This window comes from Vigna unguiculata, chromosome 3 (assembly GCF_004118075.2).
Source record: "Vigna unguiculata cultivar IT97K-499-35 chromosome 3, ASM411807v1, whole genome shotgun sequence".
In the NCBI taxonomy this organism is placed as follows: domain Eukaryota; kingdom Viridiplantae; phylum Streptophyta; class Magnoliopsida; order Fabales; family Fabaceae; genus Vigna; species Vigna unguiculata.
Window position 1 is genome coordinate 11,810,440 of NC_040281.1, and position 27,069 is coordinate 11,837,508.

Genomic DNA, 27,069 nt, shown 5'->3' on the forward strand with positions numbered 1-27,069 from the left:
AGTTTGATTTATTTTGCCCAGCCCTACATTTAAGGGAGTAACTTGTTTAAGTAAATAAGGTTTTACTTACAGCAAGTAACTAATTTTTGAATAGTTTAATTTTGCTGCATTCAACTTAAAACCTTATGCAATGTAAATTATTAAAAAAAATTAAAATATAATTTTAAATAATTATTATAGTGAAATATATCATATATTTCAGCAAGAAATTTTAGGACTATAGCCTTTTTATATTGTCCATTTATTTTAATCAAATTCTTATAACTGGTTGTCTAGGTCACTGAATAGAAATAATAACTTAACTAGTTTTCCATAATTTTCTGTCATACACATTTACAATACAAGGAGCATAATTTAGCCTACAGGCAACCACGAATAAGAAGAAAAGCTTTAATCGTCATTGAATTATTTTCTATTTTAAAAATAAAATTCAATTTTTAAGTACTGTTGGTAAGAAAATTACAGTATTAATTAATTGAAAATCATCTCAAGTCATCTCAAATATGAAATAAATTAATTGTTACAGAAGTTAGTAATTTACTGTAATTATAATTGAATTTCTGAAGAGTAAGTTTTCTTAAACAGCCTTCGGAAACAACTGAATATTATTTCTGCTAAAGTGCACCAAATCAAACACTAATCCATGTTGAAACATTGAGAGCAGAATCTAATACAACAGTATTTAAGGTTGTCGTCATTGGTTATACTACAGAGCCTGAACCATAAGCAGTGAACCCAAGTTAACACATTATTACAACACAGTTTACGAGGCCTTTCTATGCAACAATGGGTCAGTGATGACTTGTGGCTCAAACTCTGGTTTCACATAGCGGGCGAGTGTGTCTGCATACAACTCGTACCTTGAAGTCATTCTGAAACCCCACTTGTCCTTCAACTGTCTACACAAGTTTAGGTCCATGTCTGTAACTAAAAGGCCATCCCTGTAACGAGATAGAGATGGCGTGCATGATGCATCAGGTGCTGAAACATAACTGGACCCATAAAAATGCCCAAAATCTGCATGTGCCGGTTTTCCATCACCAGAAGTAAATGCATTGGGGAATGTCTCAGTCCCAACGCGATTGATTGAAGCAACAAAGTAACTATTAGCTATTGCAGCATTACGTGCCTGACAAACAAAGACACTTTCAAGTCAGATATATACTCTTGGGCTGATATGATATTCTAGAACTACAAAATCTGTCTGTTTCTAAATTTGATTAGCAGAAGAACCAGAAGCAATAAAAGTGAAAAAGAATTTAGCATGTGTTGCTGTAATATAAAGGGACTAACCTCTATAGGCCACATTGGCTCGCTGAGTTCACCAACAGTAGCAGAAGGGTTGAAAACAATCTCGGCACCATTCAATCCAAAGGCTAACCAATTCAAAGGATGGTGTCTACCATAACATATATTAATGGCAATCTTTCCATATACTGTTTCGAATACAGGGTGACCAGTATTTCCTTCCATATAATATGTGCTCTCGTTGAAGTCCCCAACTCTGGGTATATGGTTCTGCCAAATGTTAACTGTGTTCATGAGATAGATGAAAGAGAGGCTTTGGGCATTAAAATTAGATGCAGAGAGCTTAAGGCAATTACCTTCCTGTGTTTCCCAATTATGTTGCCGTGATTTCCAATTACAACGGAAGTGTTCCATATAACCTCTCCATGGTTAATATCCCTCTCAAGAATTGAACTTATGATGACCATGTTATATTTCAGTGCAAAGCTTTGTAAGAATCTTGTTGATTCTCCATCAACAGGTTCTGCAAATTCACACCATCTTTTCTCTCGGGTGCAGAAGGCAAATGGCATCATCCATGCTTCCTGCAAAGGAATTATATGAAAACGTTTGAGTTTGAATCAACTGTGTGAAAATCAATAGGCAAATGCTCATACATACGAAACCTACTTGCAAGCATAATATGTTCACTCCAGAGGAACCGGCAGCTTCAATTATTGGCTTTAGTTTCTCAAAGATAGCCTTCTTCTGGTCTGCAAAGTGAGCAGTGGTTGGAAGGGCAATGGAGTTCTGAATCAAACCAACCCTCACCACTCGAGGTTCCCTTAATAGTTCTTTGTCAGCAGAAAAGGAAAAGGCCTGAAATAAACCAGATTAAAGTTCAAAATGAACTGTTAGAATTTCTAGACAGAAGATAGACACCGAGGTTAATCAATGGACTAAACCAAAACTATAATCAGTTAAGCAATGAGAAAGACTTAATAGATTCCAAAATTGATTCAACAGTCAACAGACAAACAAGAAAAGAAAGAATAACTGGAATTTATATTCTATATTGGATTTTTCTGTTGTACTGCTCAGTCTTCCAAATACACCGATGTTCACTTTGATGTTTTAAAATATATTAAAGAGATTATTGAAATTCAAACATCAGAATATTTTTAATGTCTAGTAAAGAACTGCACCAAAAGATCTAATAAAGAATTTGGACTCAATTAGTCATTCCCTGTTCATAGTTCATTGAGGGTACTCAGAAGAGGTGAAAAATAGGAGATATTAAAGTAAAACGAGCATATTGCTATAAGGCATGTCTCATCTGCCTACCCACTGAGACGAGCCTAAATGCCAGCACCCATATTTTCAGGTACAAAAGTGGTACTTAACTCAAGAAAATCAATCATTTCTTAAAAAGAAGTTGAACACACATGCACAAGCAAGTTAACTTAATCCACCATTCCTTTCATTTGTGAAAAAAATGAAAACACAATTCGTATGGGGAAAAGTGGATTGTATCACACCTGGAGATCAAAACCATGCTTCACAGAGAGGGCAGTTGCAGATTCAGGGAGAGCAATTGTTTCAATTGCTTTTCCACAATTAAGCCCAGTAAGCAAACGGCTAACTTCCTGCAACACGATACACAGCACTGTGAGAAAAAAATGCAAATTAATATGTGATTGATGCTAGCACCAACCCATGAAACCAATTTAGAAGAAAGACACATGATCCATTTTCTGTAAAGCTAGAATAGCTTTGAAAATGATGTTGGAGATGCAAAATTTGGTTGATTTATTTACAAATGGAAAATCCTGGTAAATTGTTAAAATGTTAAATTCCTTCTTAAATGTGGAAAGTCAAAGGATTATGAAGGTCCAGAATCAGATCCCTTGCATGCGGAAAATAAATCCCACAAACCCATCAACTGAATCAATATAAAGAAGAGAAAAAGTGAAACAGAAACTTAACCAGTGGCATGAATATATATACCTGAAAGTGTTGAGGATTAAGATTATCCTTGAGAAGAAGGTGAAGAGAATCGTATCCACAAATAGAGTCCTTTGGTTCTTCTTCCTTCTTCTTCGCTTCTCCGTTCTGGCGCTTCTCCATCTCCCACTTTTACCGTCAGCTCAGAATTGCAATGCTATGATATGATATGATATATGAAATGACAATAACGACAATATTTTGATGTATGAAACCAATCGTATTCATGTGGTCTTGTTTTGTTCTTTTGTTTCGTTGCGTGCTATTTTAAAATGGGACGATTATAAATTTATAAGAATCAAAGAGTGATTTAGTGTCTGGATTCAATCCACAACAAACGAAGGATAACCTAAATTTGTATACAATAATACAATAATTAATAACAATTGAAAACTCTATCCATGTGCATGTGTTTATTTTTTAATGTTATTATTCCTCATTATTTTGCTTGATACGTGGGTAAGAAATAATCAAATATAGTAATACTCTATTTTTTGGTTTTATTATTTAATATTTCTCATCAGGGGATGGTACATCTTGTGACCACCAGCACTGCAGGGCACTGAACGAGAGTCTTTATTCTCCATCCTGAAGCCTTGGTTTCGCACCTTATCTAACCCGTTCTTATAATTAATTGACTTAAATTCAAATGTAATCTCTTATTATATGAATTGAAATTTTAATCAATATAAAAATTTAATGACATGTTTATTTATTTATGCGATCTTAATTGATAATTTTAAAAACTACGATTAAAACAAAATTTCAAATATATAAAAAACCTCTCCATAAAGACTAAAAAATAATAGACAGAGAATACAAATTCATTAATTTTATTAACTTTTATAGAAATCAAAATCATACTGATACTTAATTGTAAGACATTTTTACTATTATTATAGGATAGTTTAATGTCGAGATTATTATGGTGTAAATTTAAAAACATTACGAAAAGACATCGATTAGTTATCTTTATTTCCTTATAATTAATCTTATTATATTATCTTATTATCTAGGTGGACTTCTATTGTCTTGCTTTTTATATTCTAGTTTTTAGAATTAGATTAGAGTTTTGGCATATTACATTTTTTGAATCTCGTGGTATTTATGTGTATTAATCTTTTCATTCTCATTTATGATTAATATGTCTTTTCTTTATATTTGTGTTGTTGTTGTTTCTATTTTGTTTGTTGAATTTGTATTAGAATTAGAAATGTGTTTCTTTTGTTTTCAATTTTATTTTTCGATACTTTTATATTTACATGTTTCTCGAGACTTTTGTTTGTATATATCTTGAAGAGGAACTAAAATTTTTATACAAAATTATTAATTAGATTAAGGTCTGGTCTTTTTTTTTGTTGTGGATAATAGATTCATTGAAGCATAATAAAAGGTTGAGTTTTTTGTAGAAAGATAATTTAAGTTTAGGGATAAAATTATTTACTATCGAGTTAAGAAGAATAATAAATTTTATACAAAACTATTAATTAGATTAAGGTTTAGTCTCTTTTTTTTTTTTGTGGATAATAGATTCATTGAAGCATAATTCAAAGTTGAGTTTTTATGTAGAAAGATAATTTAAGTTTAGGGATAAAAATATTTAGGCTTAAATAGTCATTTGGTCCTAGTTTTGGTCGACTTTTTTCACTTTAGTTCTACTTTTGAAATTTTTTTCAATTTAGTCCTACCTTTCGTTAAATTTTTTCAATTAACTCTTTTTCGTTAACTCCGTCTAAATGGTTAACGGAACAGTGGCCAGCATGGTTATTTTCTGTAACGTGGATTGTTGTTCAATGACGTGTCTGTTTAATTACTGTGCTGGCCATTTAATTGTAATTGCATAATCATTTAGGGTTTAGGTTAATTGAATTGGGTTTAGGGTTGTGTTTGTCGAATTGGGGGATTTGGTGTCCAATTGGGGATTAGTTCGTCGATTTGGGGATATCCTTCAATTGGCCATTTCAGATAAACTTCTGCCATCCAATTGACGCTGATCTTTGTAGAATCGTTGGCGGAGGGTTGAAGGTGTTGTTCACGGAAGTATGTTTTGGTTTAGGGTTTGATTTTTGCTGAGTATTGGTTGGGATTAGTGTTAATGATTAGGGAAACACTGAAAGTGAAACAATGAGAAACAAACCTTAAAGTTCGCATAGCCCCAAAATTGTTTACCCAAGTTCTTTGTAGTTCTAGCTGTGCGCACCACTACAATGTCTCCGCAATCGCAAATTGGGGGTGAGCTTGAAACCCTAGAACCACCATGACATGAATTGCAAGCTCGGTGAACCCAACTATTGCAAGAAGAGGAAGATGCCCCCACGAGACATTCCTTTTCAGCTGAAGATGGATGGAAGACAATCATAATTCAAGAACACACAAACCCTAACTTTCAATTATAACATGTGCTTTATGCATACAGTGGAAACGGACATGTCACTAAACAACAATCCACGTCACAGAAAATAACGATGTTGACCACTGTTCCGTTAACACCATTTAGACGGAGTTAACGAAAATGAGTTAATTGAAAAAATTTAACGAAAGGTAGGACCAAATTGAAAACAATTTCAAAAGTAGGACCAAAGTGAAAAAAGTTGACCAAAATTAGGACCAAATGACTATTTAAGTCAAATATTTACTATCGAGTTAAGAAGAACAATATTATTTTTTATTAATGATTAATCTTAAAATAAATTCTACATGTTCGTGTAAAAGTTGAGACTTGAGAAGGAAAAATGGATGTGAGACTTCAAGACACTATAAGTCTACTATCGAGTTTACTTTCCTGACGACCTGAACCAGATTTTATGGTTTAAACTCATTTGTTTCATATGGTGTTTTATATATTATAATTTTTTATTTTATATAAAAATATGTAGATATGTCAACTAGAAAGTTTGAATGAGACTATTTAAAAATCCAGAAGAAGAAAAGAATTGAGCTTTAATTTCATGGCAAAGAGGAGTTATGAATAAATTTATAAAAATAGATAAGAAAAATAAATTATAAAATACAAGTAGGTGCTCTTTGAATGAAAGATAATAATAATATAGATATAGATGAAATCAATAATAGAGAAAGAGAAGTAGGTAGTAATGAGGATAATTTTGATTCTCAAGCCCATGATGACGAGGAGGAGATTGAGAGATTAGATGATGATTCTACTCTTGATAAAAATATACATGATCCAAGCTAATGGAAGAATATTGATACAAATTTGAGAGATCTATTAGAATCAATAATACAGATTTTCTTAAGGATATACATTCTAAGCACTTTTCTTCATCAAATAGTCCTAATTTTTTGCATAAAAAAACTCAAAAAATAAATTTTAAATAAAATGCCTCATTTTTTAAGTTTGTTTTAGGCTTCCAAAACTCTTGAGCCGCCCTTGGTCTTTGTCTTCTTCACTTTGATCAACATTATGAGGTTCTTGTGAAGGCATTATGAGTCGATAATATGGCATGGCAAATTCGAGTATATTTAGCACTAGACTTAAATTTACCCCATTCGAATCTACATCTGACCTAAAACAAACATAAATAGTCAAAAACATCAGACACAAAAAGTATTTTTCTATGTTAGTGATGGCACAATAACCAAATTGAAAGTGCTTGCTCTCAAGTACGACTTCTTCTTTCCATTTTTCCTTGAAGGCTTGCTCGACATCTTCTAATTTCATAAAAAAATTGAAGCTCATCATCTTTTGTCGTAACCTATATCACGTCGGAACGAACTTAAAAATAAATTAATTAAAAAAAATTGAAGTCGCTACCATAGTTTATTTTGGAAAACTATGGAAAACCATAAACATAAAATAAAGTCTGTGAAAACCAAATTTAGGGGTCTAGGAATCGGTTACGCATAGGGAAGATATAAACACTCTACAACGCCTACCTAAAGGTGGTACCTTTAATTAAATTTGAAAAAGATATGTGTTTATCTTAAATACTTATTTTTCCCATAAATAAGAAAATATTGAACAAAAATTATTTTTGGAGTGAAAAGGACCCGACAAGAATTAACCTTAGTCCTACGTATTCTCATGAAAATGAGAAATCAAGGCTACGTAGTTCTTTGTAAAACTATTTGGAAATGACATTTTGAAAGTGAACCCGATAAGGTGTGACCTCGCTCCTACATATTTCCATTCACAATAAAAAATCAGGGATCACGTAGTTCTTGATAAAAGTTTATTAGAATATTTAATTTGTAAAGTTGTCTTTTGACATTTTTGAAATTAAGTGTCATGCGACCCGTGCAGCCGGGTTGACACCAAAAACATTTTTATATTTTGTATTTTTAATAAGAAGTGTCATGCGACGCGAGCGATCGATTAGACACCAAAACATTTCTATAATTCTTTATATTTTGAAAAGGAGTGTCATGTGCGACGCAAGCGATTGATCAGACACTACCAAAAGTATTTTTATAATTTTTATATTTTAAAAAGGAGTGTCGTGCGACGCGAACGGTCGATTAGACACTAAAATCTACTTAATAACTTTTGTATTTTAAAAAAAGAAGTGTCGTGTGACGTGAACTGTTGATTAGACACTAAAAGATAAAATAAAAAAATAATTTTAATTTTTTTTATTCTTATTTTTATCATTTTGAAAACTATTTTAATTTTTATTTGAATTTAAAATACTTTTATTATTTTAGAAAATTATGTGATTGAAATGTGAGATTTAATTAGAAAATGATAAAATTGGAAATATAAAATAGGAGTGCATAAGTGAATATGTGGGTGCAATGAGAAAAACTATATACATGAAAATGAGATATATAAAAAAGAAATACATAATGCATAAAATAAACACATCCTATCCTAAGAAAAGAAAATTAAAAAAGTGGGGTGTGTGTTTAGTGAAAAAGAAGGTAGATGAGGTAAAATAAAACTAAATATATGGGGTGTGAATTTATTAGATTGAGGAATGCAAGAAGTAAAGCAAACAAAATAAAAGGTCCAATTATGAAGCAGCAGAGATAAGAAAATTAAATTATGGAGGTGCACGAAGTGATTATGGAATATGTCTCAAAACACTAAACCAATTAACTTCATCTTCTTTAAGGGGGCTTCTCCTTGCACCCCCAAACCTTCTCCTGTACCCCCAATAATTACTCTTTTGACCCTAATCAAAAGTATGAAACAAATTTCAAAATCTGTTTCATAAATTTTCATGTTTCTTTATGAAAGGGATTTCAGAATCCGTTTCAGAAAAGTATGAAACGGATTCTGAAATCCGTTTCACAAAAAAAAAAATTAAAATTTGTGAAACAGATTTCGAAATCTGTTTCATAAATGTATGAAACGGATTCTGAAATCCGTTTCACAAAAAAAAAATTAAAATTTGTGAAACGGATTTCAGAATCCGTTTCAGAAATGTATGAAATGGATTTCGAAATCCGTTTCACAAAAAAAAATTAAAATTTGTGAAACAGATTTCGAAATCTGTTTCATAAATGTATGAAACGGATTCTGAAATTCGTTTCACAAAAAAAAAATTAAAATTTGTGAAACGGATTTCAGAATCCGTTTCAGAAATGTATGAAACGGAATCCGTTTCACAAAAAAAAAATTAAAATTTGTGAAACGGATTTCGAAATTCGTTTCAGAAAAGTATGAAATGAATTTCAAATTCCATTTCAGAAAAGTATGAAACGGATTCCGAAATCCGTTTCTAGAAAAAAAAAATTGTGAAACGGATTTCGGAATCCGTTTCATACTTTTCTGAAACGGATTCTGAAATCTGTTTCACAAAAAAAAATTAAAATTTGTGAAACAGATATCGAAATCCGTTTTAGAAAAATATGAAACGGATTCCAAAATCCGTTTCTAAAAAAATTAAAATTAAAAATGTGGTTGTCGTTGATGTCGCTGAGGGAGGGGTCGAAGGTAGTGTGGCGAAGGAGGTTGAGCTGGGTGAGGGTTGGGGGAGGCCCATGGAGAGGGCGGGGAAGTGGGTGGAGGAGGAGGAAGGCGAGGCCTTCGCCAAAGGGGCAGGAAGGAGAGGAGAGGATGGAGAAGGAGAAGGAGAAACAGGAGGAGAAGGAGGCGGTGAAATTGGTTTGGAAGTGAAAAAAATAGAGGGTCAAAATGGTAATTATTGGGGATACAGGAAAAGGTTTGGGGTGCAGGGAGAAGTCCCCTTCTTTAAAATAGAACTGTAAAGGAAACATGTCACAACTTCATCTTCTACCTCACGCTACCACCAACCACAGACGCTACTCACTGCCAAGTCGCCGGCGACCAACAACGGCGCTGACCACCATCGTCACCCAACTCCGACGCCGTCAAGCCAACGCAATCCGCACTACCACAACGTCTAAATAGAGTCGTCGCCCCCGCTCACGCGAAACACCGTCGTAGTGCCCCTTTTTGTTCGTGTCCTCTTCGTCTGGCCATCAACACCGCAACACAACACATCACCGTGACCCCTTTTCTCTCTATTCAAACCCCTTCCTTTCCAGTTCAATTTCAGTTTTGATTGTGGTTTATTAACTTAGAAGTTTGAGATGAAAATATTTTGTTCCTTCTATATCCATTCCATACTATTAATATATTATAAAAATAAACGGAACAGAGCAAATATTGTGTAACTTGTTTTTTTTCGTTCCGTTGTACTTGTTCTTTAATTATCCTTGTCGCCGAATTGAATGTCTTTGATATACACCTTTGAATCCCTTTTCTGGGTTATGCCTCTCAATTGGATTGAATGGATTGAATTGGCGAGGAGTAAATTAATCTTGATGCAAGGATGAAAATGTTACTGAGAGAAGAAAAAAAAGTTGTCACGCATGAGTGTTCTCCTTTTAGAATCAATTCATTGAAGACGTATTTCCAATTCATAACTTTTAACTTCAAAAAGATAATTGAAGATCATCCTTATGCATAAAAGTGCGACTTTTATTGGTGAAATTGTTATCATTATACACAATTTACATAACATTCGTAATATTTTTCAAATTTGCTTATTTCTGTAATTTAACGATAAATCTACACTAATTCCCTACAAAAATCGGAATAATGACCATCGTAATTGAAAGTCACGATGAAATGACATAAAAAACCTTTTAAATGAAAAATGATATACAACATTAAATTTAGACTTAGTTGTTTTCCTGTAGGAAAGATTTTAAAACATTTTAGGATGGCTATATTTAATTAAATGTGCAAACTAATATAATATTAAATTTTTTTTTTCAGAAAAATCAAATAGAAATATAGGCAAAAAATAAATTTTTAGTTACTTATTTCTTTAGAAGCAATACAATATTGATGAAATTATTTATTTGGGATCTACTAAAATGGACTTTGCTCATACTTATCTTCGTAATAATTTTAGTTTAGGACTTGATAAAACATTTCTTAGATCACATAAATGTATCATTTTAGGATTCACATAAATCATCTCCTTCTCTTAGTTATTATTTATCCTTTTCTTAATTATTTTTTCATTTTGAGCAAATGTTACATTCGATGAGTCTTCTTTTTACTTTGAGTCTTCTTCTTCTCCTTGTTTGTGTTTGTTTGCTACGATCAATGTCCCTATTATTTATGATCATCTTGTTATGTCTAGTGCAATAGATTCTCCACCTCCACCAACCCTTCTGGTCATTACACCACATTTTAGTTTAGACAACAACTGAAAAATGTTGGCTAAAGTAAAATATTTGCATCCTTAAATTTAGCAACAGATTTCAAACCGTGGAGTATGCAGTCGTGACCATAGCTGGAAGACAACGCTTTTTTCTTTTTCTAAAGACACAAATTTTCAAAAACCATTGTCTTTGATGAATACAATAGACCACACTTTTCGATCAGTTAAGCAACACTTTACTCATAGCTTTAGGCAACATATTTTAGATATTGCCTACTTTTTAGACAATACATTTTAGACATTGTCTATTCTTTTGACAAAACATTTTAGACATTCTTTATTCTTTAAGCAACATATTTTAGATGTTTCCTATTCTTTTGATCATTTAAATGACACTTTTATAAATGTAGTTTATTCTTATGAAGTTGCATTTTAGGCAATGCTATTTTAAATGCATCTTATTATTTTATACTAGAGTTATAACTTTTATTAAAAAAATTATTAATGCTTAAATCCACAAATATTTTTTAACAATATAAAAAGTCATATAAACTATTAAAAGACTATTTGTTCAATATTATGAAATAATTAAAAAAATTAGACAATTAAATCAATATTTTTATAAGTTTGTAATTAAAGATAACGTAAGTAAAACACATAATATTTAGAAAAGAAAATGTGCAAATACCATAATGTATATGTGAAATCATAATTGTATAATTGAAAATAATTAAAGCTAGTGTAATATCATCTAATACAGTGTGAAAATTAAAAGAAATTACAACTCGTATTTAACAAAAGAATTGAATTTATTTTAATATTTTTGTGAGTCCTCTTATCCAAATGATTTTCAACTACATCGTGAGAAAAGGTCAAAATTAAAAAGATGAAGTTTAATAATTAGCATTATCATGTTTTTATTTTATTTATTTTTATGTTTGATTGCTATTTTATTTTTGGATTTTATTTAACATTTTAGGTTTTATTCAATAAAAGTGGAAAAAATAAATGTTTGGGTTATATTTTGCAAATAAGTGAAAATCTTAGAGATTTGGGAAGATTATCAACAAAATAAGTGGAATATTGATTAGTCAAAGATTATCAACAATATCAATTATCCATAAACTTGGTTACTCAAGTTCAAGTAAGAATAATGGAAAGACAATTCGTGAAAAGGGAGTTCAAGATGATTAAAAAGATAAATATAACAAAAATTCTAGTACAAAGCTTCAGGCCCAAATCAGATTTTGTTGTATCCGCCAAACGAATCAAGCCTAATTCACCCAACAAGTTGTGCGTTTTTGAAAGTCTATAAATTGAGGGTATGATAGAGGTCAAAATACACACTTGGATAGACAGAAACTTGATATATATATATATATATATATATATATATATATATATATATATATATATATATATATATATATATATATATATATATATATATATATATAAATTTGACAGTATAAGGGCATTTTGAAGGCTGAAGGCATTCAATTTCATCATTAGTTTTGTATTCAATATGTCTAGGAGTAGCTAACTCCTTCATTCATGGTGGTTAGGTGTAATGTATTCTAAATTCCCTGTTAATTCTTCATTTAACATAATTCTTTTCTAGAATCTCTTATGTTTTATTCTTGTTTTACTACATAGTCTATGAATTTTGCACATGGGGTAGTACCAACTGATCCGAAAGATAATTTAGGAAACCAGACTATGATCTTCGACTTGCATGTTCTAGATATGGTGCATATGTAGGAGTGGCTCTGAAAGATAGTTTAAGAAACTTAAGTATGATAAACAACTATTGATTTCACATGCTAATATATTATATAATATAATATATTATATTATATATATATATAATATACATATAATATATATATAATATATTATATATATTATAATATATATAATATAGAATATATATATATATATATATATATATATATTAATTAAATATTTAAAATTTATTGGTGGGTTAGTGAGCCAACCCGAATGAACCGAGTTCTTAATGGGTTGGGTTCATTTCTAACTCGTACTGAAATTTGTAATTTTTTTTCAACCCAAACCTGACCCGAACTTCTGATGAGCCGGGTAACCTATTTTGACGGCTCTAATTCAAACCACAATAATCTTTATAGGATACGATATCTGAACTTGTCTACTATATTACTTATACAATTTGGTATACTTATCAAACTAGTAACAAAACCATGAATAAATTTTCCTGCTTAAAAGGAAACATCAAACTAAGATTACTAACACATGTAATATTTATATTTCACGCCACTAATAAAGTTTAGAGATTAATGATTTGTTTTTGGCAATGATGAGCACTTCAATATTCACAAAAATAATAAGTTTTTTTGTGAATCCTTGAGAGATATTAAATTTATAGTGTGCTTTCTCATTATATTAGTATGGCTGCCGTACTGAATTTGAAATGCAAAAATGAAACTTTTGACTCAACACACCAAACCCTACCACCGATCATAGTCATAAAAAAAACACAATTCTTTTATGAGAAATTGATATTCATTTTTGACAAGTGTAATATAAGAAAAAAAAAATACAATCTTTAGTGTTTATCAATTTGTTTTCATCATTTAATTAGCGCAACACAATTAAATAAAATTTTAATTAATGTAGTCCACTCATTTTTTTTATTCAAAACACTCCTTACAAGATCGAGTCCAGAGTCTACTTCTTATCTCTTCATCTAATTTCAGATTATTAATAAATTTCTCTTGCATGGCATGGGCTATCATGATCCACTTCTCCTAATTTAAAAAACCTAATAATCAAATTCATATTTAAGAAACCTAGTAACCTATTAATGAGTTTAGTCCATTTAAGATAACAATACAACTTACATATTTATAAATCAAATTATTTTTCTTCAATCTCAATAAATAAAAAGTAAAATCCCAATAAGACTATCTACATTTGTCATCTAACTAATTCAAATGACTTCTACAAGCAAACTTGAAATTATATTTTCATATCAAAAGGCACTAGAGTTATGTCATTGGGAGAATTAAAGGTTGTGATTACTCATTTCCCATTTTATGAAAGCCTTTAAAAAATAATAAACAAACTTATAAGATTCAAATAGTTATCTCATCATAATTAGGAACATGAGTTTCAATAGAGAAGCATGGACCAACTACACTACTTTCATCGTATAATTGTGGCCTATTCCTTCTTTAGGCAATATTGGTTTTTTAATTGTTGTTATTGTAGTATTGCCTAAGCCATAAGATAATGTAGTGGGAGTATAGTCAACAATAGCGTTCTCATTATCCACCGAATGAATCACTTCATGTGCCAACTCCTCTATTTCCTTTTACTCTGACAGTTGAATTTGAACATCCAATTACCCTCCGTAAAGGTGTATATGTTTTACTCATAATCCTTATACTCGTCTTTTGTGTGTTTCTTATGTGTCAATCCCAAAATTTGTAGGTGATGCCTTAGCCCATCCTTCTTGGTGTCACAACGTGATTGACAAAATAAGTGTTATTTAGCATAGTGAAACTTTGGAGCTTGTCCCTTTACTATATGAAAAAATTGTGTTGGTTGTAGGTTGGTTTTTGCTATCAAAGTTGATAACCTTCTTCTCAAGCTAGGTTGGGCCAAAGCAAAAAAATGAAGCTATGGTGGATGGGAGCTCGCAGAAGTTGGAAATAAATGAGAGAAGATGCTCTCAGTTTTGAAGGTGGAATGGTGGAATGAAAGTTGTTTGTGGTGCGCTAAGAGATTTTAGGCAAATTCTAGAGAAAGAGGTGCTAAAGAGACCTTATGGGATGCTTTAACAAGTGACTAAGAGAAAGATATGGCTAAAAAATGAATTTGGCAGCATATAACATTAACATTCTCAAAGTGAGAAATACATGGGGACACACCTCTATTTATAGAATAAGGTGTCTCCAAAATCGTCTAAAAACCTAGAATGCTAACATGCACCAAAACCCTAAAAATGCTAGCTTGGTGTAGCAGAGCTTGGCATGTGGCACTCCACACTCTCACAAAATCGAGCCACTCATGTCTTGCCATGTGTAAAACTACTTTATGAAAAGTCTCTCCAATAGGACAATGACACATGACCACTACCTATGTAAGAGAACTCTCTACTAAAGGCTTTCCATATGGCATGTGTGGGACATCCTCCACCTTAGATTAACTTAATTAAACATCAAAGGCTTGCATAAGCTAGACGCATATGATGCTCCCTTTAAGCAAGATTATTTTTAAAACCCCTACACTACTTGACCCTTAATACAAGGCCTTCAAAAGAAATCCTAGATGACAAACCCTTAATACAAGGTCTAAAAATGCTCCACTATGGCTCAAGTGAAAAGGAGTTTAGCTTCACCTTGGCTAGGGGTATGCCATCATCCCCTCCCTCTTGAGAAGGATTTGACCTCAAATCTAGAGGCTCTTCATCTTCACACTACTCCAAATATCTTACAAAAGGGGTTAGATCACAAACATTGAAAGTAACACTCTTATCATACTCATATCAAAATTCTAGCATATATGCATTGTTGTTGATTCTTCGAAGCACTCTAAAAGGTCCATCACCACGAAAATTGAGTTTGGACTTCCTTTGTTTTGGAAATCTATTTTTGCTCAAATGGAGCTAAACCCATTCTCCTTCCTAAAAATTCAGTTCCCTTTTTCCCTTGTTATTATGTTTGGTGTATCTCTTGGTTTGATGTTGTATTTGAGACTTCACCTTCTCATGCATTTTCTTTACAAATTCGGACCTAGATACCCCTTTCTTTATGAATGAAATCACAAGGATTTTGGAGAGGTATGAGGTCTAAAGGAGTGAGAGGGTTGAAGCCATACATAACCTCAAATGGAGAAATTTTGGTGGTCTTGTGAACTATCCTATTATATGCAAACTCAATGTAGGAAAGGTACTCATCCTAAGACTTGTGGTTTCCTTTCAAAATAGCCCTTAACATGGTTCCTAAAGATCTATTTACAACCTCGGTTTACCCATCGGTTTAGGGATGACTAGAGGTGGAAAAATGAAGCTTGGTTCCTAACCTAAACCAAAGTGTCCTCCAAAAAGGGCTAAAGAACTTTGTATCCATATAAGATACAATGGTCCTAGGCAACCCATGGAGTTTCATCACATCTTTAAAGAAGAGTTTTGCTATGTAACTTGCATCATCTACCTTGTGGCATGGTAATGAGCCATCTTGCTAAATGATAAGTGTCAAGAATAAGTAAATTTTTCATCTAAAATTGAAATTTATCATGTATAAAATGGTGCTATTTGTATATAGAACAAACCTCCTTAAGCTTAAAATACAGAATGAGATATTGAGAAATAAAGTTTTATGAATTATACTGATATTTTGCTGTTTTGCAGTAAAAGTAAAAGAAAATATCAAGTATGCAACTGAGTCATAGTTTTGGAGCTGAGCCATGGAAGTAAAAAAAATACTAGACAACATATTTGGACTTTTTGGCTGAGCACAACAAATGGAGTTGAGTCTCGTGAGGAAATCTTCTTTACAAGGAAACCTGGAACACAAATCCATGGGGTTGAGAAGCCAAAAAAAACTCTCCAAAGAGAAAGGTCACATGCTAAGCACTAGAACAAGGGACTGAGTTGAAATAGAAACCCACTTGTGAAGAAATTCCTATGGTTGAGCACCAAAAGTTGGGTTGAGCACCACCCAAATATTCATATAAATAAAGACCTTAAGTCCTCATTTCAAGCATTGTGTGAAGGTCCAAAAATGTAACAGTAGGATAGAATAGGGTCTGAGGCACGAGAGAGATGTTCTTAATGTAAATCTTATGTGTAAACTCGTAATTTATTGGACAACCTAAAAAGTTTAATTTCTCTTTTCTATATGGTACGAAGTTTGTGTACTTTTGATTCCTCTGCTTTAAGCAGTTGCAACTCGAAGCAACGAGACAGAAAGAATCCTCTTGAATAGATGCGATTAGATCGGAACCGATGTTATGCCAGTAGAGCTCTATTGTACTCAAGATTCAGGTTTGGTTTCTCTACCTGTGCTTGCATTTCACTCATCGGTTGTAATCACTATGTAATAACTCGAATTTGATTGTCTAATTGTGTTAGGTGGATCTACTATACAAACAATAGAACTTTATGTTTCTTTGCTTATCCATTTTGCAACTCTTGTTGCATTTTAATGTCTTGATTTTGGTTGTGAGAATTTATTGCTGACGCATTGTATTAAGTTGATTGTAGATACACTAAAAGAAAATTCTCCACTAATAACCAATTTCAGTGATCCAAAATCGTTAGTAACTATAGTGATCAATTTAAAAAATAAAAAATTATTGATTATTAAAATAGTCAGTATTATGAATAAAAAATTATAATTAATCTCTAAAATTTAACTATTTCAAAGCTTTTTCTACCAAAGAAATTAGTTTATAATTCAATGTTATTTTTGAAGTCTTAGGTTCGTACTGTCAAGTGTTTCGGATTGTTGGGGTTGGTTTTGAGACGTGATGATGGCTGCTTTGGCTCTGAACAAACCAGCTATATACGCATAATACCATTAGGAATCAGAAATAGTGACTTGAGTTGTTTTGAGTGGTCATGCAAAGTTAGTTGCCGATTGAATATTATTGTTATTATTATTTTAATAAAAGACGAAGAAGAATTTTACAAAGTATAGGATAAAGTCATCTAACGTTCTCAAAAGACTTAAAGGTTCGAACACTTTCAGAATGAAAAAAAGAAGAAAATAACATGTTCGAGTCTCTAATGATGTTGTAATTTCATTTCCAGTCACCACGGGCAATATTGGATTGCCAAACACGTAAAAACTTATAATAAGCAATAAATTAGTCTCTCCAATTATTCGGAAAGAGGGAACGTTGTTAAAGTAACCAACCAGTAGTAGAATTGTCCAAATGGTCAGTTTTTAATTTAACCTGTATCGTGTATTTTCTTTCCACATCACTTCTTTTATAAAATAACTAAACAATTTTCTCAATTCATATTTTAAAGTTACATAAAAATTGAATTTGTTGTACTATATGTAATAGTTTTAACATCTACTAATAATCAAAAGAAAGACATTTAAAATTATACATTACACAATCTTTATGAGTAGTGTTGAGTTGAGTTTTATCAAACCCGGAATTTGACCTTTAAAAAAGTTTGAATTGGTTTTGTTGAATCCATATTGTTTCTTTCAAATCAAACCAAATTCATCATAAAATAATAAATGATTATAACATTTTAAAAATACTATTTTTCATTTGTTCAATACATAGCAAACAGTGACAGAACTTGGACAAAAATTTAAGGGAGGCCACGTTATATATTTCATTTATAAATTATTTTTTTTAATTTAAAAAAAAATTTCATTTCCTCTTATCATGTTCTCTATTCAAAACAAAAGAATCCAACAAAATATGACTATAATATATATATATATATATATATATATATATATATATATATATATATATAAAGTGAAATATAAAATTTATCATAAACAATAATATATTAAAAAAAATCACCTTTATTCATAGTGTTACTATACGCTATTTCAATGATTTTAAATCTTCAATAACTGAATCAGAACTAAAGTTTGTTGCAATATCTCTTTCAATATAGATGATCATACTACTTGTTAAGAATTCAACATTCATCTTATTTCTCAACCTGTTCTTGATTATTTTTCTGTAAAAATAATCAAGAACAGAAAAAAGTGTATTGAAAGTTAAAGTTGAAATTGAAGAAGACATAATAGGTATGGGGAGTGAGCGTAAAAAATGGATGATTTTTCATTTTGTGATTGCTATTTCTTTCTCGCTCGTCATTGAGGGAGCACTCGCAACACACCATCTTATGCAAGGATTTCCTACAGATCATGGAGGACTTCCATTTGTGATCCCCCCTGCATCGTCTTTGACCCATTCATACGGATCTTCTTTAAAATATGTGTTTCACCACCACCATCAGGTTCAACCACCAGTGTCCCCTAACTTAAGGGATACTTGTGCCCTAATCTTCCATTCATCTCTCCCTCCGATCATCTTCTTTCTTTGATGTTAAATAAATGATTAGGGCAATCTAATAAATAATATATTTCACCTATATCTTAATTATATTCTCTCTCTTTTCTTTTTGACGAGCTTTTTTTATCTTCTCTAATTCAAGTAACTTTAATTATCATACAACCACTTATTAATAGCCTCAACACACAAAATTATAAAATGCATTAAAATCGTAATATATATTAAAATTGTATGCAATATAAAAATGGATTACTAATATTTTACATTTATAACGTTAAACCTAACCATAATTAAATATAAAAAAAGGAAGGAATGATTAAAAAGTATCAAGAGTTTAAAGCTAGCATGTTCTTACTAAAACATATTAATTAAGAAAAGATTAAAACAATAAGACATATTTTACGCAAAAATTATTTTTCTAAATAATTCAAGCGTTTTACATATATAATTATATCGACTGCTACATAATTTAATAAATATTTTGTTTATATTAATCGAGGCTTACAATCACTACTACAAGAAAAACAATTGATATTTACTTAGAGAATTTTAACGTAAATAAATTTGTAATCTTGTTAAATGTATCCGTTGATAAATTAAGTTGTAATTGACACTAAAAAAAATATCGTTTTTCTAAAGGTTAAAATTGCATATTTTTATTATTAAAAACTATCACAAATAAATTTTTTATAATTAAATTGTTAAAAAATGTTTGAAACAAAAAAAATTAAATGTTTTTATTATTGTTCCAAAAAAATATTAAATATATCATATTTTATTATCACTTAACATCTATTAAAAGTTTTAAACCGTCACAAATTATTTAAAATATTTTTTTAAATCTTTAAAATTTCAATTATTATTATTTTTTCAGTTATTTTATAACTAAAAATTGAATTATTTATTTTATTTTAAATTATTTAAGAAAATGATAACAGTAATATTATTGATTTTATCATACTTTATATGTGATAGACAAATTTGACAAGTATTTCAATTGATTATTATAAGCATTACTAGAAAAAAATATTTTAGTCATTGACGAAATTAGTGACTGAATGGCTAAAATCGGTGGCTAACACCCTTAGCCACCGAATTAGCTACTGAAAACAAATAGTGACGAAAATCTTAATCGCAAAACAATTAGTCACCGATTTTAAAATCGGTGGCTAAATAACCACTGATATTACAATCACTAATTGGTCGCTATAAATTTGGTCACCTTAAAGTATTGGAGACCAATTTAGCAACTAAAATATCGGTTGTTAATTCGGTGGCTAATAGGAACAAATTTTAATGTAATGAAATGGTTTTTGGTCGCTAATTTAGTCATAAATAGATACGTTTTTTAATTTAATTAAAATAGTATCAGTGGCTAAATCGGTTGCTAAATCGGAAGCTAAATCAATAACTAAATCAATGGCTAATATGGAGGCTAAATCAACTTGCTTATATTCAATTTTTGACATGCTTATAAATGCTTCATATTTAATTATACTAAATAAAATTAAACTCGAATATATAATGTAGTAAAAAGTAGTGTCATACATGATCATAAAACCAAAATGAAATCAATTCTAAATACATATCCAAGTTTTAAAGTCATCATACAATTAAACCTAACTAATGTTCATGTTGACTACCATGGATCTACTACATCATCTTCACTACTACATCACCTATACACTAATGACTTGTCCTCCCGTATCACCTTTCTCTATAGCCATCTTCCTTCCAAACCAAATTGTCAAACCATAGGTACAATATCGATTGTACTGAGCTATGCTTGCTTCTCGCCAGTAAATGATGCTACTTGCATTGCAGGAATGTGTATCTTTCAATGTACTACTCACTTGCAACCTGAAAAAGATAAACAATGGAAAGGAGAACGAAAAGTTAACTCCAATAATAGTTTGATGAGATTGTGATGATTTTGAATTTCAAGAGTAGTTCATTAATACCTTCTCTCCCATGGCTTCTTGAATAAGAACAGTGTCCCCTGACATCCTTCCAACAACCTCGCCACTGTTGGTTTCCTTGTCAAAGCTGATATCTTGCCTCTATATTGCTTTCAGGTATAAGCTTCTTATTCTTGCAGCCTTTCTCTCCCCAGTGATCACCCGACAAGACACCTTTGCATAATTAAAGTATGTGAAAAATGTAAAATTAATTAAGGATTTTTAAGATTTATAATTCTCACGATAAAACATAATAGAGCACTAACCTTGATCAATGAGAGATCCTATGAATACGCATTCTTCAAATTTGTAATCTTGTGTGCTCTTCAATCACCGTTTCCCAATCTATCTATTTACCTTTCTTTCTCTTCTCATTCTTGATGGGTTATTGTGAAAAGAACCTTATGGCCAGAGACAGAACCTCAATTTCTTTATAAACCAACGTTCATCAAGTTGGTTTTTAACATCAAGTTTAGTACTATTGTAGATTATCCAGGACTAATGAATGTTTGGTTAAATTTGAAATAAGAACTATTAACCAAATTTTCATTGACTTTATATCATGTTAGTTTAATCTAATTAAATAATTTTATGAAAAAAATTATGTGTATGGTTTAGCGACCAAAAATATTTAGTGGCTATTACTATATTAAATATATTTTACAAAATAAAATTTATTTCGATCGCTAAATTGATGGCTAATACATTACATATTAAATAATGTTTAGCGATCGAAAATATGTGGTGACTAATTACTATATTAAATATATTTTACAAAATAAGATTTATTTTGGTCGCTAATCGTGGCTAAAACATAATATTTAGAGACTAAAAAGTTCAGTCGCTATTTCGATGGCTATATGAATAAAAATTATTATACATTTATTCAGTTGCTAAATCAGTGACTATTTGCGACTACTATGATTTGGTGGCTAATTCAGTCACAATTTGCGACTAAGTATAGATGAAAAATACATAAGTGTGAGAATATTTATGAATGTGAATGAAGAAGACGAGTGTAATGAAATTTATATAGAAAGTAAGGAAAAAAATAATGGGTGAGGAGATTTGTCATCTTTAAATCGAAACCTTTAAATTAAAAGTAATGTACAATTCATATTCAAAATAAATAAGTTGATGCTAACTTAAAATAAATATAAATATTAAAAATAAATGAGTTTTGCCATTTTTAAATCTGGACCATTATATTAAAAGTAATATATGGTCCATATTTAGTATAAACAACTCATACAAATTCAAAATATATAAGTTGACAACTAACTTCAAATAAATAAATATATATATATATATATTAAAAATAAATAAATTTTGTGATCTTTAAATTTTTGGACCATTAGATTAAAAATAGTCTACCATGTTCAATATAAAGAACTCATACTAATTCAAAATATATAAACATATATAAATATTAAAAATAAATGAAGTTAGTATTTGTTATGCTCAAACTAACTTTATTTATTTTAATTATTTTTTATAATTAGTATCAACTACGGTACTAACTTAAATAAATAAAATATTAAAATAAATAATATTAGCATTCACTAAATCATCATTAATCTTATTCTTTAATATTTAACTTTCACTTATTCAACACTAACATAAATAAGTAAAATATTAAAATTAAATAAGATTAATTATATTTTAGGTTTTTTTTTAGATTTAGCGTTAACTTACATGAACCTTGTAATTTAGACCGTTTAAAAGTTAAATTTATGTTTTCTTGTAGTATGAATATTGTTATAATATTGTAATTGGGTTTAGTAGTAAATGACAATAATAAAATAATTTATTTTAGTTAGTAAAGATTACATAACCTATTTCTTAAACTTTGAAGATGGTAAGAGATAGAGAACTCCTATATAGATATTAATGTATGAAATTGTTTGAGAGATGACAAATGTATCTTAATAGTTATGAGATATATTCAATTATAATATTATTGATTTAATGATTTATGATTCCTTTTATTACCTTACACAACAACAATATCATTCAATAGTAATCAGATTTATAAATAAAAAATAATTTGTTTTTATTTTGACCGAGTTATAAATAAAAATTATTAAAAAAACGTTTGTAATAAAAAAAATTAAATGTTTGTATTATTGTTCCAAAAAAATATTAAATATATCATATTTTATTATCACTTAATATCTATTTAAAAGTTTTAAACCGTCACAAATTATTTAAAACTAGTGTAAACACAGGCACTATCGTGCCTGTATGTACGCATTTTTTGAATTATATTAATAATTGATGATATTGTAATGTTATTAATTTAATAAACAAAATAAAAGTATATTTATAAAAAATAAAATAAAATGTACAGAGAAAATAAGAGAAAAATAACTGTTGATGAATAGTAAGAGAAAAAAAGAAAAACGAGATAAGTAAATAATTTTATAAAAACTTGTAAAAGTAACCGTTAATTTTTAAAAATTTAATAAATAATTAAGTTATAAAGGGTAAAGTTGGAATTATAAAATGTGGACACAAAAGAGGGAATCCCTTTTATATATAGTTATAGATATTTTATAACTAAAAATTGAATTATTTATTTTATTATAAATTATTTTAAAAAATGATGATAATAATATTATTGATTTTATCATTATTTATATGTGATAGACAAATTTGACAAAGCATTTCATTTGATTATTACAAGTTTCGAACCCAAAAAGTTGGAAGAGAACGTTGCTTACTCTGTACATCCATATTTTCTTACAAAGAGTAAAAAACACGAAAGCAAAAGCTAATTAATATATATATATATATATATATATATATATATATATATATATTAGTTTTTCCGAGGTTCGAATACTTCCATCCCAGAGGATATCTATTTAGGATGTATATCATATTTGAATACAGATTATATCAAATTGTATCGCATAATTAAAAGGGACCCTCTTTTTTTGAAAAAAAATTACCATTTTTGTACTTTACAAATTATAAAAATAGAATAGAGTAGAAAATATATTGCTAGAATATCAAGTTCATTTTCATTTATGTTTTATATATATATATATATATATTTATATAATACTACTTTTAACTCAAAATTTTAAGACAATGAGTTTATGAGTCTTTCATCTTATATAGTGTTTAACTTTGTCTTTTTTATCCGATGTAGGACTTTCATTCACAGTTAGATTATTCCCAACAATCTCTTCTCAAGGTTGAATCATTTGACATTAGTCTTACACACATCTCAAGGTTGGTTTTTGTTTTCAACATGCATACCTTCGGATGATGTTGGATAAATATGAAATTTTTATTATGAATAAAAATATATGTGATCAAAATTGTCTATGCGATATATTTTTTTATACCTTTTTTTTTTATTTTATGAAAAGTAGGTTAATTAATAATGAAATTATAAAAGTAAATTTACATTTCATTTATGATAGTTTGAAACGTCGTATTTCATTTGAGTACAGTAAAAATAATAACATTTTTAGTTGTCTTTATCGCATTAGAATTATTTTAAAATAAACAAATTACGACAATTTTAATTGTCATTATTTGCGGAGCAAATACAGTAGTTATAGCTGCCATTATTTGCACAATTCATTAAATGGCAGGTGTTGTGACGTTTCATATAAGACTATCATATTATACTTAGTAGTAGCAGAAGATATGGTAGAACCCACCACAAGTGCAAAAATACATCCATCATAGACACCATTTTATACCACAAATAACCGTCGTATTTAACAAGAATTTTTGTTGTGTATTTAATATGAAACTTTGACTCAAACTTAAAACACATGTATTATGCATGCCCCTTATGACATTACAGTGTAATACGACAATAATAATAAGAATATTAGGAGTCAAAATGATTAGAATATTAAGAGTTAAAAGATATCTCTTGAAGCTGCAAATATTTGACATAGTCAATATTATCGTCCAATATGTATGATTAACTTCTCTACAAATTAAAATTCAGTTCAATAAGTAAATGTAAGATTCAGTCTATATAAATGCATCATGTAAGTATAACTCCAAACTGTAGATAAAGTAAAATTTTCTGACAATGTTTTATTAGTCTTGAGCATTGGAGAATAGCATTATAACATTCATCTACACATCTTAATCATGGACTTGGAGCAATGTTGATAAACAAATATTATCACTTGAACCAAACATTTAGACATCTTGATCTTGGCACTAACCTTGCTAATTTTGAGAACACTTAGTAGTTGATTTTTGTATTCCACCCCACCATTGTGTTCAATCTGGTTTATAACATGAAACATTGTTATAGCGGCCCAAACAGAAGGAAGGCACCAAGAAATCTCGAATCCACACATAAGAGAACAGATTATCAAATGATGAGAAAATCAATACAACAACTATTATAATTAATTGACGAATTAATTCTATTATATGACTCTTTTTAAATACTATGATGGGCTAAAAAAATAAAGATAAAATAAAGTTCAATCAAACCTGATGGACGTCAGTTTATCAAACGAGATTAGGGTTCTATTTTTTATTATAAGGTTTTTTCACAATAAGTCATAAAAAAGAGAGTGTGAGAGTAGAAAGAAAGATGAGATAAATTGGGAAAAGATGTTGAAAAACAGAGATTGAAAGAACGCATTCTTCTTGGATCTCTCATGAATCAAGGTTAATATCCTATTATGATTTCTGTATGTGAATATGTTACATGTTAAGTATACAAGTGTGAGTCTAAGTCTAACATTAGTTAAAATTGAGAGAGTAGAGCACTATATAAGGATAAAGACCCATAAACTCATTACAAGTTTTGGATTGAGAGTGGTGTCAATGTCTTATATGATTGGGCTCATGTCTCATTGACATTTAAGAAAGTCATATAATACACTTAAAATTTATAATTTTTAAGTTGTATTTAATACAAACTCCATTTTAAATAAGATTTTTTTTTTTTAATTTTATCTTTTTCATTCATTGAACAAGACCTAAATTATTTTTAACTGTAATTACTATATATAGTAAAATTATCCAATTGTCAAATTTATTCCTGTTTTTGAAAATATTAATATTTTCTTAAATAGTTAATTTTGATAAATTCACTACTCCATTTTTTTCAACTACAAGTAATTTACACTCGATTAAAAGTTATAAAATTTTTATCTACTCAATAAAATATAAACAAATTTAATAAAGAGTCAATTAAAAAATCTCGATTTATAAAAGACTTCAAACATAACTAAGTTATTTTTTAATATTATATTAATACCATCACTTATATGTATAATATAATACACTTAAAATTTATAATTTTTAAGTTGTATTTGATAAAAACTCTATTTTAAATAAGATTTTTTTTTAATTTTATCTTTTTCATTCATTAAACAAGACCTGAATTATTTTTAACTGTTATTACTATATATAGTAAAATTATCCAATCGTCAAATTTATTCCTGTTTTTGAAAATAATTATATATTCTTAAATAGTTAATTTTGATAAATTCACTAGATTTTATTCAACTACAAGTCATTTACACTCAATTAAAAACTATAAAATTTTTATCTACTCAATAAAATATAAACAAATTTAATAAAAATTCAATTAAAAAGTTCTCGATTTATAAAAGACTTCAAACATAATTAAGTTATTTTTTAATATTATATCACTTATATATATATATATATATATATATATATATATATATATATATATATATATATATATATATAAATAGCCAAATTTGATTTCTAAGTACATTCAAAAAGTAAGATATTGTTTTGTTACAAATAAACTCTTTTCTCTCTCAATAATTAAACTCTGGAATTTATTACTCATCATTATAATTTACGTGTATGGTGGTGCAACTTGTCGTGGTAACTGGGAAGTCACCACACTAATAACCAATAATGTTTTTTAATTGCAATATTATAATACATATAAATTATTATCAGACTTAATAACAAGAATAAAATGTGCGTGATTTTTTTTCTTTATATTTTTCATATAGTTTAGAATAGTAAAATATTTGAGTTTTATTAATTATATTAATAAAATATTTTTATAATTTATTTTCTATATTATTGATAAAATTTTAAATTTTATTATAAATATATTTTAATTGATGGTGTATATAGTATAAGAAATAATTTTAATAGAAATTGAAAAATAAAGTCTGTGACTTCAAAAATTTTAATAGATTTAGAAGAAAGATATGAGAAAGGAATCATAATACTTGTCCTGACTTCAAAAATGGAAG

At 29.1% G+C, this 27,069-nt stretch overlaps 1 protein-coding gene across 1 annotated transcript; it reads right to left on the reverse strand.

The window, feature by feature from the left end:
* Positions 1-572: 572 nt before the first annotated feature.
* On the reverse strand, positions 573-3,354 carry LOC114179492 (beta-ureidopropionase). The gene is made up of 6 exons (XM_028065847.1): positions 3,235-3,354; positions 2,766-2,873; positions 1,918-2,106; positions 1,605-1,832; positions 1,294-1,518; positions 573-1,129 (listed from the first exon to the last, which is right to left on the reverse strand). Exons 1-6 carry the CDS (start codon positions 3,352-3,354, stop codon positions 764-766), a joined length of 1,236 nt encoding a protein of 411 aa, XP_027921648.1. The 3' UTR covers positions 573-763.
* Between the last annotated feature and the right edge of the window lie 23,715 nt (positions 3,355-27,069).